This window comes from Lipotes vexillifer, unplaced genomic scaffold (assembly GCF_000442215.2).
Source record: "Lipotes vexillifer unplaced genomic scaffold, Lipotes_vexillifer_v1.1 scaffold912, whole genome shotgun sequence".
Taxonomy (NCBI): Eukaryota; Metazoa; Chordata; class Mammalia; order Artiodactyla; family Lipotidae; genus Lipotes; species Lipotes vexillifer.
Window position 1 is genome coordinate 861,266 of NW_006782931.1, and position 14,490 is coordinate 875,755.

General features: G+C 41.8%; 1 protein-coding gene across 1 annotated transcript in view; it reads left to right on the forward strand.

Annotated features, from left to right (window-relative positions):
* Positions 1 to 14,490, forward strand: part of ADAMTSL1 (ADAMTS like 1) — a 472,821-nt gene that overhangs the window by 329,849 nt on the left and 128,482 nt on the right. Inside the window, exon 20 of the mRNA XM_007455564.1 lies at positions 5,335 to 5,462. Within this exon, the coding sequence (XP_007455626.1) occupies positions 5,335 to 5,462 (128 nt within the window). The remainder of the gene's footprint in view (positions 1 to 5,334; positions 5,463 to 14,490) is intronic.

Genomic DNA, 14,490 nt, shown 5'->3' on the forward strand with positions numbered 1-14,490 from the left:
CCCGCGTCTCCTGCATCGGCAGGCGGACTCTCAAGCACTGCGCCACCAGGGAAGCCCTCCTCATTCTATAGATGAGAAAACTGTGTCACTGAGAAGTAAATTACTGGTCCAAGGTTACAAAGCTACTACGTGGTACAGCTGGGGTTGGGACCCAGTCACCGTGACTCTGGAGTCTGTGCTTTTATCCAGTGTGCTATATTGTCAAAATGATCATTTTCAGCTCCATTGCTTTGGAGGTCACTAAATAAGTCTTTATTAAGTATTTATTCAGCATGCCAGCACTATACTGAATATTGAAGAGAGAACTATAAAAGAAGTAGGTGTCCCAGCCCTTGAAGAATTCATTTACAATCTAACTGAAGGAATGAGATGTTGTAGAATGGAAAGGGCTTTGTAGTACAATTTAAACCAACTCTGGTAGATCAGGAAAGGAAGGGATTCTTGTGGACTGTGGTAACAGGAGGTTGAACTTAAACTTACTCTTAAGGGATGGGGAGAATTTGGAAGGATCAACAGGAGGAGGAAGAACATGAACTCTGTCCAAAACTAATGACAAGGAGAGTCAAAGAGGCCATCTTGAGTGGAAAGACAAGTTTGTGTTGGGATGTGGGACAGATAAGTTTGAAAAGATGAGGAAGACACTGTTCTAAAAAGAAAGGATGTACCTATAATTTCTAGGTTCTAGTCGTGTGTTGAGACGTAAAATGGGTTTAAGAATGATTTGTTAAGGTGAGAGGCCTGAGATGGTACCTCATGGCCGATTTAACAAATGGGTATTTCTGTGTCCAGAGCGTGAAATTTTCCTCTGACAACTGGAAATTCCAAGGAGGACTTTCAAGATGGTAATGTAGGTTACCCACACCTGTACCATCAAAAATTACTCATTTACTAGATGTATCTGATGCTTAAGCTGATACTTTTTTACTTAGAAAACAGTAAGACACTGTTTCTTAGAAATAGGTCCGCAGAAACAGTAAGCTCACTCCTTTATTTGATCCTCACAAGAACTCTCTGAGGTGTTATCCTCAATTTGCAGAAGGAACTTAGAGGCTCGTAGAGCTGAAAGGCTTGCCCAAGAACACCACGTGAGTCTATGTCTCTTGACTGAAGTCGGGAAGCCTTCCCCTCTACCGCAGTTTCACATGGTTGGTTGTGGACATGACTTTGAGAGGGGAGCCTGTACAAGACAGTGGTGTCACCGCTGAGCCAAGGATTTAGAAGGCATCACCATGCCACCCCACACACAGGATTGCTAGAGCCTTTCCTTTAGACACCCAGAGCGGCCTCCTTTTCAAATGAGAGTACCTTCTGACTATGCATTGCAAATGCAGAGGAGAGAATTCCACCACGAGGAGCTCGTGCTTGGTAGGACTGGCCCACGAGCACTTTGTCCATATCCTACTCGTTTGGACAACAAGGGCTTCACTTGTGTAACGAAAACAATTATCTGTATTCTCTCAAGTTGTCCTTAATTTGTAGAATGCTTGAGAAGACAAGCTGTCACAAAGAAGCTTACAAGTAAAGGCCACGAGAAAAGCAAAGCTGTGCTTTCATTTTCTAGCTAAAAATAATGACCAAAGAAATAAAGCAGTAAGTTTTAGCCCAGTAAACCAAAAGGGATTGTGGGTATGGGAGAAAAGCAGAGAGTATTAATATACCTAATATGACCACAGTACTATTTGCTATGTATGTCTTAATTATGCCCCAATCCACGTCCCCTCATCCTCTAATTCCATAAATTCCAAAACAACCCCGAGAAATCTTTCTGGTTTTGTTTGGAAAGCAGCACTATGTTTCTGTGCCTGTGCATTCTAAAACAGGCCTGTCAAATTTGAAACCTCAATTCAAGCTGACAGAAGTCAGCTACCAACAAATTAAGTTAAATTAATAGAGTTGATGTCTGAAATACAAAGAAAATGTTTTTTACCCCAGGAATCTCTCTCCCTAGATGCCAGGCTAGATAGAGAGACGAAAGCAAACCTCAGTCTCCAGCAAGCCCTTTCCTTTGCCTTGTCATGTTTCCTAGAGAGTCCTGCATGGGAAGCCTCTCCAGAAGTATTGCTCCCCCTAGTGGCAGCCTCCAAACTCCCATCTACCAATTTTATGGGCATATTAAAGACCTGAGAGATTGGAAAAAAGTACTGGAACAAGAAACCCTATTTCAAATCCCTACTCGCACACCAAATAATTATGTACCTCCTTGAGCTAAAGAGTTCAGTTTTATGACTAGAAACGATTTCTAAGTATACACAATAAATGAGAAATTCAGATTTTGTCCCATGTAGATTTTATCTTAAGACAATATTTCAGACTGTTTTATGAAGGCAAATATTTTAGCTTCTTTATCTTTGTATACATTTTACGGAATAGAAGAATATATGAATGCTAAATTTTGAGATCTAGATTCCTTTTTTTCCATTCCCATTATTCCCATCTTAGTTCAGACCCTCATGGCTTTGGGCCCAGTGTGATGGAGCTCCCCCTTCTCTTCACCAACTTTGTGGGAATTCTTTTTCCGGCTTCATACGGGCAGGAAGCATCGAGGCTCACTCAGTAGCACCGGTGCCTGGAGGAACTGATGCAGCTATAAAAGCTAACCACCACCTAAAAAATGTTACATGTGTCAGGCCCAGTGTGGGAGTGGGATTTACAACTCCCTTCATGAGATCAGGCAGGTGCAGTAGTTCTATGGGAAGAAAAAATGATCTGAATATAGAGAGCTAATAAATTGTCTGGCGGGGGGATATTGGCCAGTATCGTGAGCCCCTCTCCCTTTCTTCCTCACAACCTTTTCATCCCCTGTCCTTCCTCACATTTAATTCTTCATTCAGAGTGGCCAGCATTACCAACAGAAGGGTCATTGGAAATACCAAAAGGTGGTCTGCAGCTTCCTTATATACCTCATTTTAACTGTCCCTTCTGCTGGGTAAGAAAACATACATCAACTGGGGTTTAGAACGTGATAAGCTGAAATGTAGAATTTGCCAATGGTAAAACTTAGAAACAAAATCAAGTTCAGAAGACCTGTCCTCAAGTCTTGTGCTCTAAATGTTCACTTCAAGAACCCCTTCTGATAGGGCTCTGATAGGGAAGGAACTATGCCAAGAGACTTAGGAATTTAGCAAATCTTAATCCCTGCCTTTTGAGGATGGTAAAACTGATTAATGATCCACTAAGTTCAGTCATCGTAAATTATCAGTTCTAATGAAATTTGGTTAAGCCTGCTTTCACTATTCCCGTTTGGAAATTCTTTTGGAGGCATCCATGTTCCTGGGACATCATAAAGATTTAAATCATTAAGTCAATGTTTCATTTTTTTAATCTAAAACAGCCTGAACACCTGAAAAGATTTAGCAATGATACTATGATGCATCTATTAAGATTCCTACAAAACAACAGTGATATTATTACTTAAAATATTGTATGGCTTACTAAAGATAAGCAAATTATATAATCATCTTTCTCTTATTAGCTCTTTGAAATAAACTAAGCAGTTAGTATGTAATTGTTGACTTTGAGAGAAAACACCTAACATGGGTGAATGAGTGAATGAATGGGTGGATGAGTTCTATCACAATGTCTCGTAGCCTCTCTGTCATCCCCCACAAAGTTTCAGCTCTAGTTCAATGCCACAGAAGCTAGACTGTCCCTGTAATAGTGGTGATGGTCTGGAACGGCACTGAATCAAACACAAACCACCCAGAAACTTCCCTTTAGCTGAGATTTTCTATTTCCTTCCCTATTTTTATCTGAACTGCCCATACATAGCCAAATTGAAGAATGATTGATGTAAGCCTTGCTTTTTCTCTCTCCTGCCTTTCCTCCAAGTGGAGGTAAGAAAAAGCGCAAAGCAACAGGTCCAAGGACAAAAGCAGAGCTGAGGAAGGCTGATTCATTGGCAGACTGGTCACCCACCTCAGAATAATTAAGAGCTGACTAGAGACGGCACCAAATCGCAAATACCATAGAGTCTGGAGAGGACCCAGCAAGAGACATAGTAAAGCAAAAGAATTGTATAGTGGGAGACTGCTGCTGGGACAGGAGATGTGACTCCTAGTCTTAATTTCACCACTAAGTCTTGTGAGTTCCCTGACCTTTTCATAACTTTTTTTTCCCTTCCCTGAAAAACAACCCCTTACCTGCTTTCTTCCTCTGGATGGATGTTAACATGATATTAGGTGAACAGTTCTTGGAGCCTTTGGAAATTAGAGAGGTGGAAATAATCACGAAGATGGAAATGACTGACTGCAGGAACCCCAAAGCCACCGCTGAATCATTTCTGTGCTATTGAATGATTTATTGACCTAAGGCCCTGCCAGGTCTGGCACTGGATCTCTGCAAGTTCCCATCCAGTCCTCCCCGCAACCCTTCTAGTTTCCCACCTCCGCATACACACTCCAGTTATCATCAGCCTCATCAGGACATCAGCTTCAAGTCATCATTAGACATTAATCCGCTTAACTGCCATCATGTCACAGGTAGTTCTTAGAAATGGCATGAACCTAGAAAAGAAAAAAATAGTAGACTGAGAGAGGAGTGGACTCTGAGGCTTGTGGAAGGTACTCACAATTTGATTCTTATAATTCTTTTCAGGTAAAGTATCTGAACTATATGGTGATTATTCTGGAATTTTCACTACCATGACCCTGAAGGGCAGACTTTACCTTCATTCTGCTGGCACCTTCACTACAAAGAGCCCTCTGCCAAGCATTGTGGGAAATAAAACAATAAATAAGGTCTAATTTCTGTGCCCAGTGATATTTACAGACTATGAAGGCAATAGAATTGAGATACAGTTACACATACAATTTCTTTCAAACATGTGCATCAAGATCCTCTCGTCAGTATTCAATCTGGCTGCTTCTCTCCCACCTCCAAGCCTTAACAGATGCCTTTCTCTGTATCTGGAAGCTCTGCCTACTTTCCACCATCCAGCCAAGCCCCACTCCTCCTGTATAACTTTGCCTTTTCCTGAAGAAGCCTTCCCGAAATCCATCTGCAGCACTCGTTCTAGCATCTCCTCTCACCCCCACTGTGTGTGCATGTGTATTCAGCACACATATGCTGCCTGCTCCAACTGTTAGCATTTAGTCCAAGTAATCAACAAGCTGCATAAGCAATCCAAAAGCTCCTTATTTGGGCTTGCTAACAGAATCACACCCATCAAAGTGGCAAGAGAGGCTGGTTTCCTGAGTGTCACTGTGGCTGGTTTGTGCCTGTTGTTAAAACAGGGTTCTGAGTACCTCTGAGGTTCCTTCCAGCTTTACCAATATCCAATGCCAAAAAGGAGTCAACTGACCTGACCGGGCCTACATTTCTTTTCTGTTGCTCCAGGATTATTCTACAGCCAGATGATTCCTTACAGATCCTGGCCCCCGTGGAAGCTGATGTGGGTTTCTACACTTGTAATGCCACAAATGCCTTGGGATATGACTCTGTCTCCATTGCCGTCACATTAGCAGGTAACGTGGAAATCCCTGTTCAATTCAGAAACCGTTGACCGGTGCCTACAACGTGCCGAGGAGGCCCAGGGACACAGACATAAATGAGATCCATACCCTGCCTCCGGAAGTTTGTAATCCGTAATTGTAATCAAATGGAGATAAAGTGTAATATGAGATAGAATGAAATAAGTGCTGATAACTAAAGAGGGTGCAGTTTCATTCTACCTGAGAGGTCTTAGACTTGGAGTAGAATTTTGATAAACAGAGATGCAGGAAATACTCCAGGCAGAGCGAACATGAGCAAAGGAGATGTATACAAGTAAGTAGCCTGTTGGGGCACATGAATCATGACCTAAGATCACTGAATGATCTTTTCATTTCTCCTCCGTCCACCTGCTGCAAAGAAGACTTTAAGACCTGGGTAGTTGGAATTCTGTGGCTGTGGGTTGGAGCACAAGTGCTCTTCTCTGTGACTGTTTATTTCAACCTCTTAGTCTAATACACCTGCCTACACTTCACCTTTATCCATAGAGGTTAGGCAAACCATTCTACACATAGCAACTTCAGAAAATTGCGATTCAGAGTACCATGCCTCCCAAGGTTGTGGTCTCGTAGTAAGGTACCCTTATAAAACCTCTCTTACATAGGACAGATCCTTGCCTTTGAAACTGAAAGAGACCTTAGATACCAGCTAGACCAGAGCCCTCAGTTCTCAGAGGCCAGGCAACCTGAGGTCACATAGCCGCTCAGCTGGTGGCAGGGAAAAAGGGAACTGAGGTCTCCTAACCCCCAGATCATTGTTCCCCCCTCTCCCCACTGATGCTACCAACCCGGGCTCCCTTTCCTCAGATCTGGGCCGCGCAGCCTTTGTGGCGGTGTGTTGCATGTGTTTGTATTTATTCTTTTCCATTGCCGCTCCCATCAGATGATTCAGTAGATGCTAGAAAAGCCGACATCACCCCACACTGACCTCATCCGTCCAAGCCGGGATTATGTTGTCACACTGTTTTCCAGTCACACATGCTACTCCCTTGCATATCTGTTTAGCAACAGTATATCTACCCCATGACCTAAGGCTGATCTGGGAAGGGACCTTGAGCTGGACGCTTTGCAGAGAGGATGAAAGTCAACAAAGAATAAGGCGAGCTGAGGGGCCCTGGGGTGGATTACAGACTGATATTAATGCCTATTTTTTGTGTGTGTGTGAATAGAACATTTGCTTTGCTCCTAATGTATTCCAGTCACAATCTTTATGCCCCTCTTCGTTATACAGAGTCCAGATGCTCGGCACCCATCTGGTTAATTCTCTTCTGCCTTACCCCCTCCCATCTGCCTTGGCCAGGGCACTGCTGACACCCTTCCAACTGCTGGCAAGTAGGGCTCTTACAGGATTAACTCTCTTGTTTATATTTATCCAGATACGGTTCAGCTCTGTCACAGACTAAATACCCTTTGTTCACCTGAATTTAATATGATTCACGGAAACCTGTCTGGAATTAAGCAAAGCAATTGTAACATCAGGCTTGTCTTCAGCTCTTTGAAGAGAAGCTATTGGAGGCTGCCAAAATATTCAAAGCCAGGGAAGAAAGAGAGCAGCCAGAGAGGCACCAGGGGAAAGGGAGAAAAGGAGCTGAGTGATGAAGTGGGTCACGCACACCACACCCAGGGCTTAGGAAGCTGCATCCATGGGCTTCAGTGGTGGGGTCTGTTCAGGTCTGCTAGCAGATCTGTCAAACAGTCCCTCTGAAAGGTAAGGCCCAAAATGGATACGCTGCTTTCAGACTGTATTTGTGTCTTTACCTGGGATTGTCGTCTAGCCTGGTGTCATATCTGCACTCACAGTTTTAAGTGACTCACACCCTCTGCCAAACATTACTGACGAAGAGCAACAAGTTAGACCCGAGTCTTGTGATTCGTGACACTTACAGACTAGTGAAGGCAATAGATGCATGCGTGACTACCTCGAATGCAGAGACAGTTACAGTGTCCTTCAAAGGTACCCCACACAGGTGTAGAAGATACAACCTAAATATAACGTAAATGGGTGCGGGGCGGCAGTTTGCAGGGGATGGATGTGGCGCATTTCTAAATCTTATTACCAGTTATACTGTTCATTAACCGTGTGACCTTGAACAAAGTGTATAACCTCAGAGTCTTTGTTCTCAGCTGTAAGAGTGAAATTAATCCTATTTTACAGGATTGTTGTGAGGTTCAATAAGATTGCACATGTGAAAAAGCCCTTAGCCCAATGCCAGGCACATAGTTCACACTCAATAAATGTTTCCTTTTCTTTCTGTAGCTCTCCTAAAATGAAACACATCCTGAAAACAATTTTAAAATGTGTAAAACATAAGCCCAACTTTGCTTCCACGTATTTTCCACTGTAAGTCTTCACACTGAAAATTTTCAAGTACGGACTTAGGAGCTGATTCAGCTCACTTGTGATCAAATCCTCGTGGTAAATCTCAGTGCTTCTGTGCTTTTAAAGACATTGTACATTTTTTCTGGGTTTTTTTTTTTTTTTTTTTTTTTGGTTTTTTCACCTTGACTTCAATATAAATGCAGGCCAAAAGGAAAAACAAGAGTTTTCTTGAGGCTCAAGCGCTCAGGTAGCTCCATGATTTTATAAGAAATGTGTGGATTTTGGCCTTGACTATGCACCTGAATCAACCAGATGCAGGGAAATTTGTTCGTAGTAATTCACAAGAGCAGGCATAGCATGGCAGTTAAGCCTGCAGGCTCTGGAGCCTCATGGTCTGGATTTGAATCCTGACTGTCACATCCAAGCTACATAACCCTGAGCAGCTTCTTTACACTCTCTGACTCAGTTTCTTTATTTGTCATATGGTGATAATAATAGTGTTTGACTCAGAAGGTTCTTGTGGAGATTAAGTGCCTTCATCATGTAAAATGCTTATAAGTATGCCTAGCATGTAGCAAGCACTCAATACTCGTTAGCTCTTATTATTATTGTGAGGATAAAACAAAAGCCAGGTTATTTTTACAGTAGGGGAAATTCCTTTTCCGAGACCAGAATGCTCACAAACCCTTTGTAGAGCACCTCACTCTAATGTCTCAGCATCTCACTGTCAAGGTGGAAGCTGAATTAGCTATCTGAAAAGCGGTTGGAGTGCCTGGGTCCAGAGCAAGGGAGGTGGCTACACGAGGAACATTTCACGTGAGCCAGAGGAAGGGAGGTCTGGTGAACCCTCCCTGGCCCATAATTGGACCTCTCCTGTTGAGTTGCCCCATCCTCTGAGTTGAGTGTGTTGTCAATTCTGCTTCTCAGGTTCATTGTAGGTCCACTGGTACTCTCTGCACAGTTTTTGCTTAAACATAGAAACAGCGTTTAGTTTTAGACACACCAAACCTTCCTTGCTCTGCCCTGTTTGAGCCTGTAAGATACTGTCTTTAGAGCCCTTTGCTTCTCTCCAAACTCATCAGTATGTGTTGATTTTATGTTTTAAGTCCCAAAGGTTTGAGAGTACTTTGCAAGTATGTCTAAGCATGGAGATGGCTAATGTTTCCCTACCTACTTCCCTGGTTCCAGAAACTCACAGCCATGTAGACCCAGTGGCACAAAATTCCCTTCTGTCCTAAACTGACTTAATGGTAAATGAGAGGGGAGGGTGGCAGGGGCTAGGGAGGGCTATAAGAATGTCACCAAAACGTCACATGCCTAACATGTTGAAGAACAGATCACTTTATGTGCGGGTATAAACACAGGTAAAGAAGAGTTTCCGGTGTGTGCAAAGACGGGCACTAAGATTGGAGAGCCATCCTGACTAGTCAGATTCAGCACTCAGCCAGAGTTGCTCAGAAGGCTTCCAGATCTGAATGGTGTAGGCAGCGTTTTGAAGGAAAGCAGTAGTTTCCTGGTAAATTGCTTCAGTCTGGATCAGTGGAGGGGAGCTTTACTTACCAATGCAGATGAGGCTTGTCCAGGTGTTAGCCATTGATGAGGTCATAGCCATAAGGGAAACGTTTTTGGTTGTCGTTGATTTTATAAGATCACAAAAGAGATACTGTAAGGCCTGCTTGACATCATCAATGGAAAATGAGAAGAAGATGGGGGCTGAGGGATGAGTGTATCTTTCATTGAAAGGAGAGAACACAGATGAGCTCATCCAAAGTTTTCACAGGAAAAGAGAGACAGAAAATATTCCTCCTTTCCTGGCATGTTTTTCTGTGTTTTTATGAGTTGAATAGCTGACACATATTGTGTCTAATAAAGAGATCACAGAAACCTCACTGGGAAAATAAAAATAAAAGGCAGGTTTTTTTTTTTTATATTCTTCTTTCTCGGCCCCCTCCTCATGATGTAGTAACTGCAATAAAAGACAAGCAGTTTTGTAAGCTTTTCATAACGTAGGTCATTTCAAATTGGCATTTCTGAATTTTTCATCCAGCCATTGTTAAGCAGAGGAGGATTTTGCTTCATAGAGAGAGAGGCTCAGGGAAGGGTTTGTCACCAAGAGGAAACACAAAAGAAAGACGGACAAAGGAAGGTTTGCCCCAGTGTACTAGATCAGAGGGAAAGGCGCACAAGTTTGGCTGACTTCCTAGTGGTGCTCTGAGCAGCAGGGTAATGGCCATTGACTGATTCAAGCTGCCATCAAGGGACTTCATTTTCTAATACAATACCAGGTAACCAAGTTCCTTAAGTTTTCCTCAATATGTATAGATGTGTAGCATGCCCACTAAAGAGGCCTAGCTTTTAGAGGATTCAGGTAAAATGGATGAGAGTATAGCAGGAGAATCCAACTTACTCTGCTCCCCAGTAGACTAGAGGAAACGAACAGGGAAGTACAAATGATCTAGGCTAACCCATCTCACATCCTGAAAAAGCAATTCCCACATCTGTCCAATGAAATGAAGGAAGGATGGGTGGTTGGACATGTAGTGGGTACCATATCCTTGGTTGTTTCTAGGAGAGGCTCCAACATCATGCATCTGTACTGGGTATGGGATCCCTCGTCTAGGACTCTGCAGTGGAACATGCAAAAGAAGTTAGGTCAGCACCACTTGCTGCCTTAGTGTCCTGGGGAGTTGTCAACTTCAACTGAATAATCAGAAGAGGTAATGGCAGTAACCTGAGTAACCTGACACGCTGGCATTGGCAAAAATATCTTTAGGGAATGGTGATTGAACCAACGGAGGAGAAGGAAGCCATGCAGCCTGGGGATGTGCAAGAAAGGGCAGTCTAAGCCCTACCCACTTCCTTAGATCCTAAGGGCCCTGCAATATTGATACCAAAGGCACACCAACTAAACAGAATCACAAAGGTGGAGAAATACCAAGTCCTTCTCACTTTTTTGTGCAAGATAATTAATTAGTAGTCACAGTGTGGACCCTGACTCATCAAGAAAAGGTTAAATTTGGTTAAAACTGTTTTATCAGCTTTATTGAGGTATAATTTACATCCCATAATATTCACCCATTGTAAGTATTCAATTCAGTGATATTTTAGCAAATTTTTTAAGTTGTGTAACCATCACAGCAAACCAAGGTTATTGTTTGCTGAAAAACTCCATGGAGGTATAATTCATATACTATACAAGTCAACCATTTAAAGTATACAGTTCAGTGGCTTTTAGTACATTCAGAGTTGTGCATCCATCACCGCACTCAATTTTAGAACATTTTCATTATCCCCAAATAAACTCCACACCTCTTAGCCATCATTCCCCAATGCCCCCATTTCCTCCAGCCCTAGGTAACTACTAATATACTCTGTCTTCATAGATCTGCCTATTCTAGACACTTCAAATAAATAGAGTAATGCATGGTGCCTTGTTACTGACTTAGCATAATATGTTCAGGATTCACGCACTTTGCGGCACGTGTGCTGTGTTCCTTTTCATGGTGGAATAATATTCCATGGTATGAATATACCACATCTTCCATTTGTCAGTGGATGGACATTTGGGTTGTTTCCAGTTTTGGGCTGTCATGAATAATGCTGCAGTGACCATTCATGTGCAAGTTTTTGTGTGGACATGTTTTCATTTCTCTTGGATATATCTACCTAAAAGTAGAATTGCTGGATTGTGTGGCACATGTATGTTTAACTTTTTAAGAAACTGTCAACTATGTTCCAAAGTACCTGCCCCATTTTATATTTCCATCAGCAGTGTATGAGGATTCCAGTTTCTCCACATCTTCACCAGTGCTTGTTACTGTCTATTTTTTTAATTACAGCCATCCTCATGGATGTAAAGTGATAATTCATTGTGATTTTAATTTCCATTTCCCTAGTGACTAATGATGTTTTCACGTGCTTATTAGTTGTTTATATATCTTCTTTGTTGGAATAGTAACTTTGGTGATAAAGACAGTGTATATGGCCTGTGTATTCGTTTTTTATTGCTGCCCTAACAAATTACCACAAGCTTAGAGTCCTAAAACAACACAAATATATTATCTTACAGTTCTGTAGGCCCGAAGTCCAGTACAGTCTCACCAGGATAAAATCAAGGTGTCAACAGGGTACACTCCTTTCTGTAAACTCCAGGAGAAAATGCTTTCCCTGTTCATTTGGATTGTTGGCAGAATTTAGGTCATTGTGACCTACGACTATGGTGCCTCTTTTAACTGAGTGTCATTCCCAGGTTCTAGAGGCTGCTGCATTCCTTAGCCCTTGGCCCTCTTCCTCCATCTTCAAAGCTAGCAGTTGGGGGTTGAGTTTTTCTCATGTTGCCTCTCTCTGACAAACTCTTCAGTCTCCCTCTTTCAATTTTAAGAGCTCAAGTGATTAGACTGGCCCACCTAAATTATCTAGGATAATCTGCCTATTTTAAGGTCAGTTCATTAGCAACCTTAATTGCAGGGAATTGCAACTTTAATTCCCTTTTGTCATGTAATATAACATAGTCACAGATTCCAAGGATTAGAATGTGGACAGCTTGGGGGGGGGGGCGCGTTATTCTGCCTACCACACCCTGTCTGAAGGGCACAGCTCATTTTCATCTTACTAATGTCAAAGGAAAACACAAATCTAATGTTGGTAGACCTTCCAGTTTTTGCATATAAGCCAAACCAAAACACACACACACACACACACACACACACACACACACACACACACACACACACATGCACACGCACGCACGCGCGTGTACACACACACGCCTTTTGTTTTTAATCTCTCCACTTTTTTACTGAGCCCAGCTAAATCAAATTTTAAAAAAATTCTTTCCAGACCAAACATGTCAGTGGTCTGCACATAGCCTGGAGGCTACCAGTGCCCTCTGGTTAAATCATCCATTTTCTATATTCTCTGCTCATATATTACAACTCATTGCCCAGTATAGTCAAGAGTGTTACTAAAGTGTAATAATTTATTTTATTAGATTACACTAAAACCATGTAATGATTTGGATGGGAGAGAAATATTTATTTCTTTACTACTCCTAAAAAGGAAACTTATTGTAACAATAGAATAGGTAAGAAAGATTTTAGGGAAAGTATTTGCCTCATTACAAAGCTTAGAGCAGATTTAGAACTATAAACTTGTGTCCTTATTGTATACAGAGGGGTTTTAAATAGATGCACACTTGGGTCTTTTTTTAGATCCAAAAGTTCTATGAATCTCTTACATACAAATAAAGTACAGCAATCTCCACCCACCACTACCAGCTCTAAACTCCCTTTACTTGAAATTCTAACATTTGCAAATTCTATAATTTACTTCCTTTATCTTTGGGAGACTAGAAGACTAGATGGCAAAGAAGGACAGCTTTTGCAATAAAATCTAGGAAAAATTACAGATGACGGGGAAAGGTATCGGAGGACTGGTGAGGAGAAAGGGTGTAGAGTTGACTAAAAGGTCAAACACTGATTCAGGAGCCAGGAAGTGGGAGTGAAGGAGACCTTGCAAGAGAGACAGCAGGACAGGAAGGAGTTAAAAATTCCTGAGCTATAAAATGTGAAAGGCACTTGGAAGGAGAACCAGGCTAAAGAAAATATCATGCATTTTAATATGAGTAATATCTGTAACAAAGCAACTCTTGCTAAAATTGCCAGGTAGCCACATCCTGAAAAGTTTCTGGCCAGTAAGGGATAGTAACTGGCCATTAATAGTCAGGATCCATCATTACTGATTTCAGATGTGCAAGATGTTGTTGGTATTTTTAGAAAAGTTTTCATAGGTTCATAAGGCAAGTTTTCATAGGTTCATACTGATTGTGGTTCCTTAAACTTCATTTGACTCATGAGTTCTTCAGTTTGTCAACTGGGAATTCTCACTTCAGGGAGTTTTCACAGATTTCACTCCAGTGGCCCTTCTGAGAGACCTATGATAACTGCAGTGTAAGCAGAGGCTAGCATTTCTTAAGGTGTTGCTTTCATATTCTCACTGATTGATTACAAGGCATTATCCATGGATTAAATCTGAATTAAATACAATTTGCTTAGTTTTAGGTGGTGAAAGTACGTGAAATTTGTAGCACCTTATTTGCTGTATACTCAAATATTTTAATTAGTGGGCATCACTATCTTATTCACTTTTCTCTTGAATTAAGATTTGGGTCTCCTGCGGATCTCATTACAGTTTTCTTGAACAGAGTCATGGGGGCACCAGCAAGTCAGCCTGGCATGCGTTGTTTCACAACTTCTCTGGAAGTAGATACTTGCTGGGGACTCCAACAAGACCAGCCTTGGTGTGACTTGATGCTCTGTCTGTCCGGAGCCTGATGCCAATTTCAGGAGAAGCTGGAGTATTTAAATAATTTCTTCTTTGTTTAGCCTGAAACCCTCACAGTTCTTCAAAATAGAAGCACTTGAGTTCCTTCTCACTAAAAGATTTGTTCTCTCTCCTCTTTCCTGTTTATTCCTCTTTCTTTCTTTAAACTTGTCCTTTCTTTGTGTTTTCTTGGTTTATCAGAAGTCCCCAATGCTGCTCCTCAGAGCATTTTCTCCATGTATCATAGCAAGGATAATGCTAGTGATAGCTAACTTTTTTTTTTTTTTTTTTTTGCGGTATGTGGGCCTCTCACTGTTGTGGCGTATATTGGAGTATAGTTGATTTACAATATTGTGTTAGTTT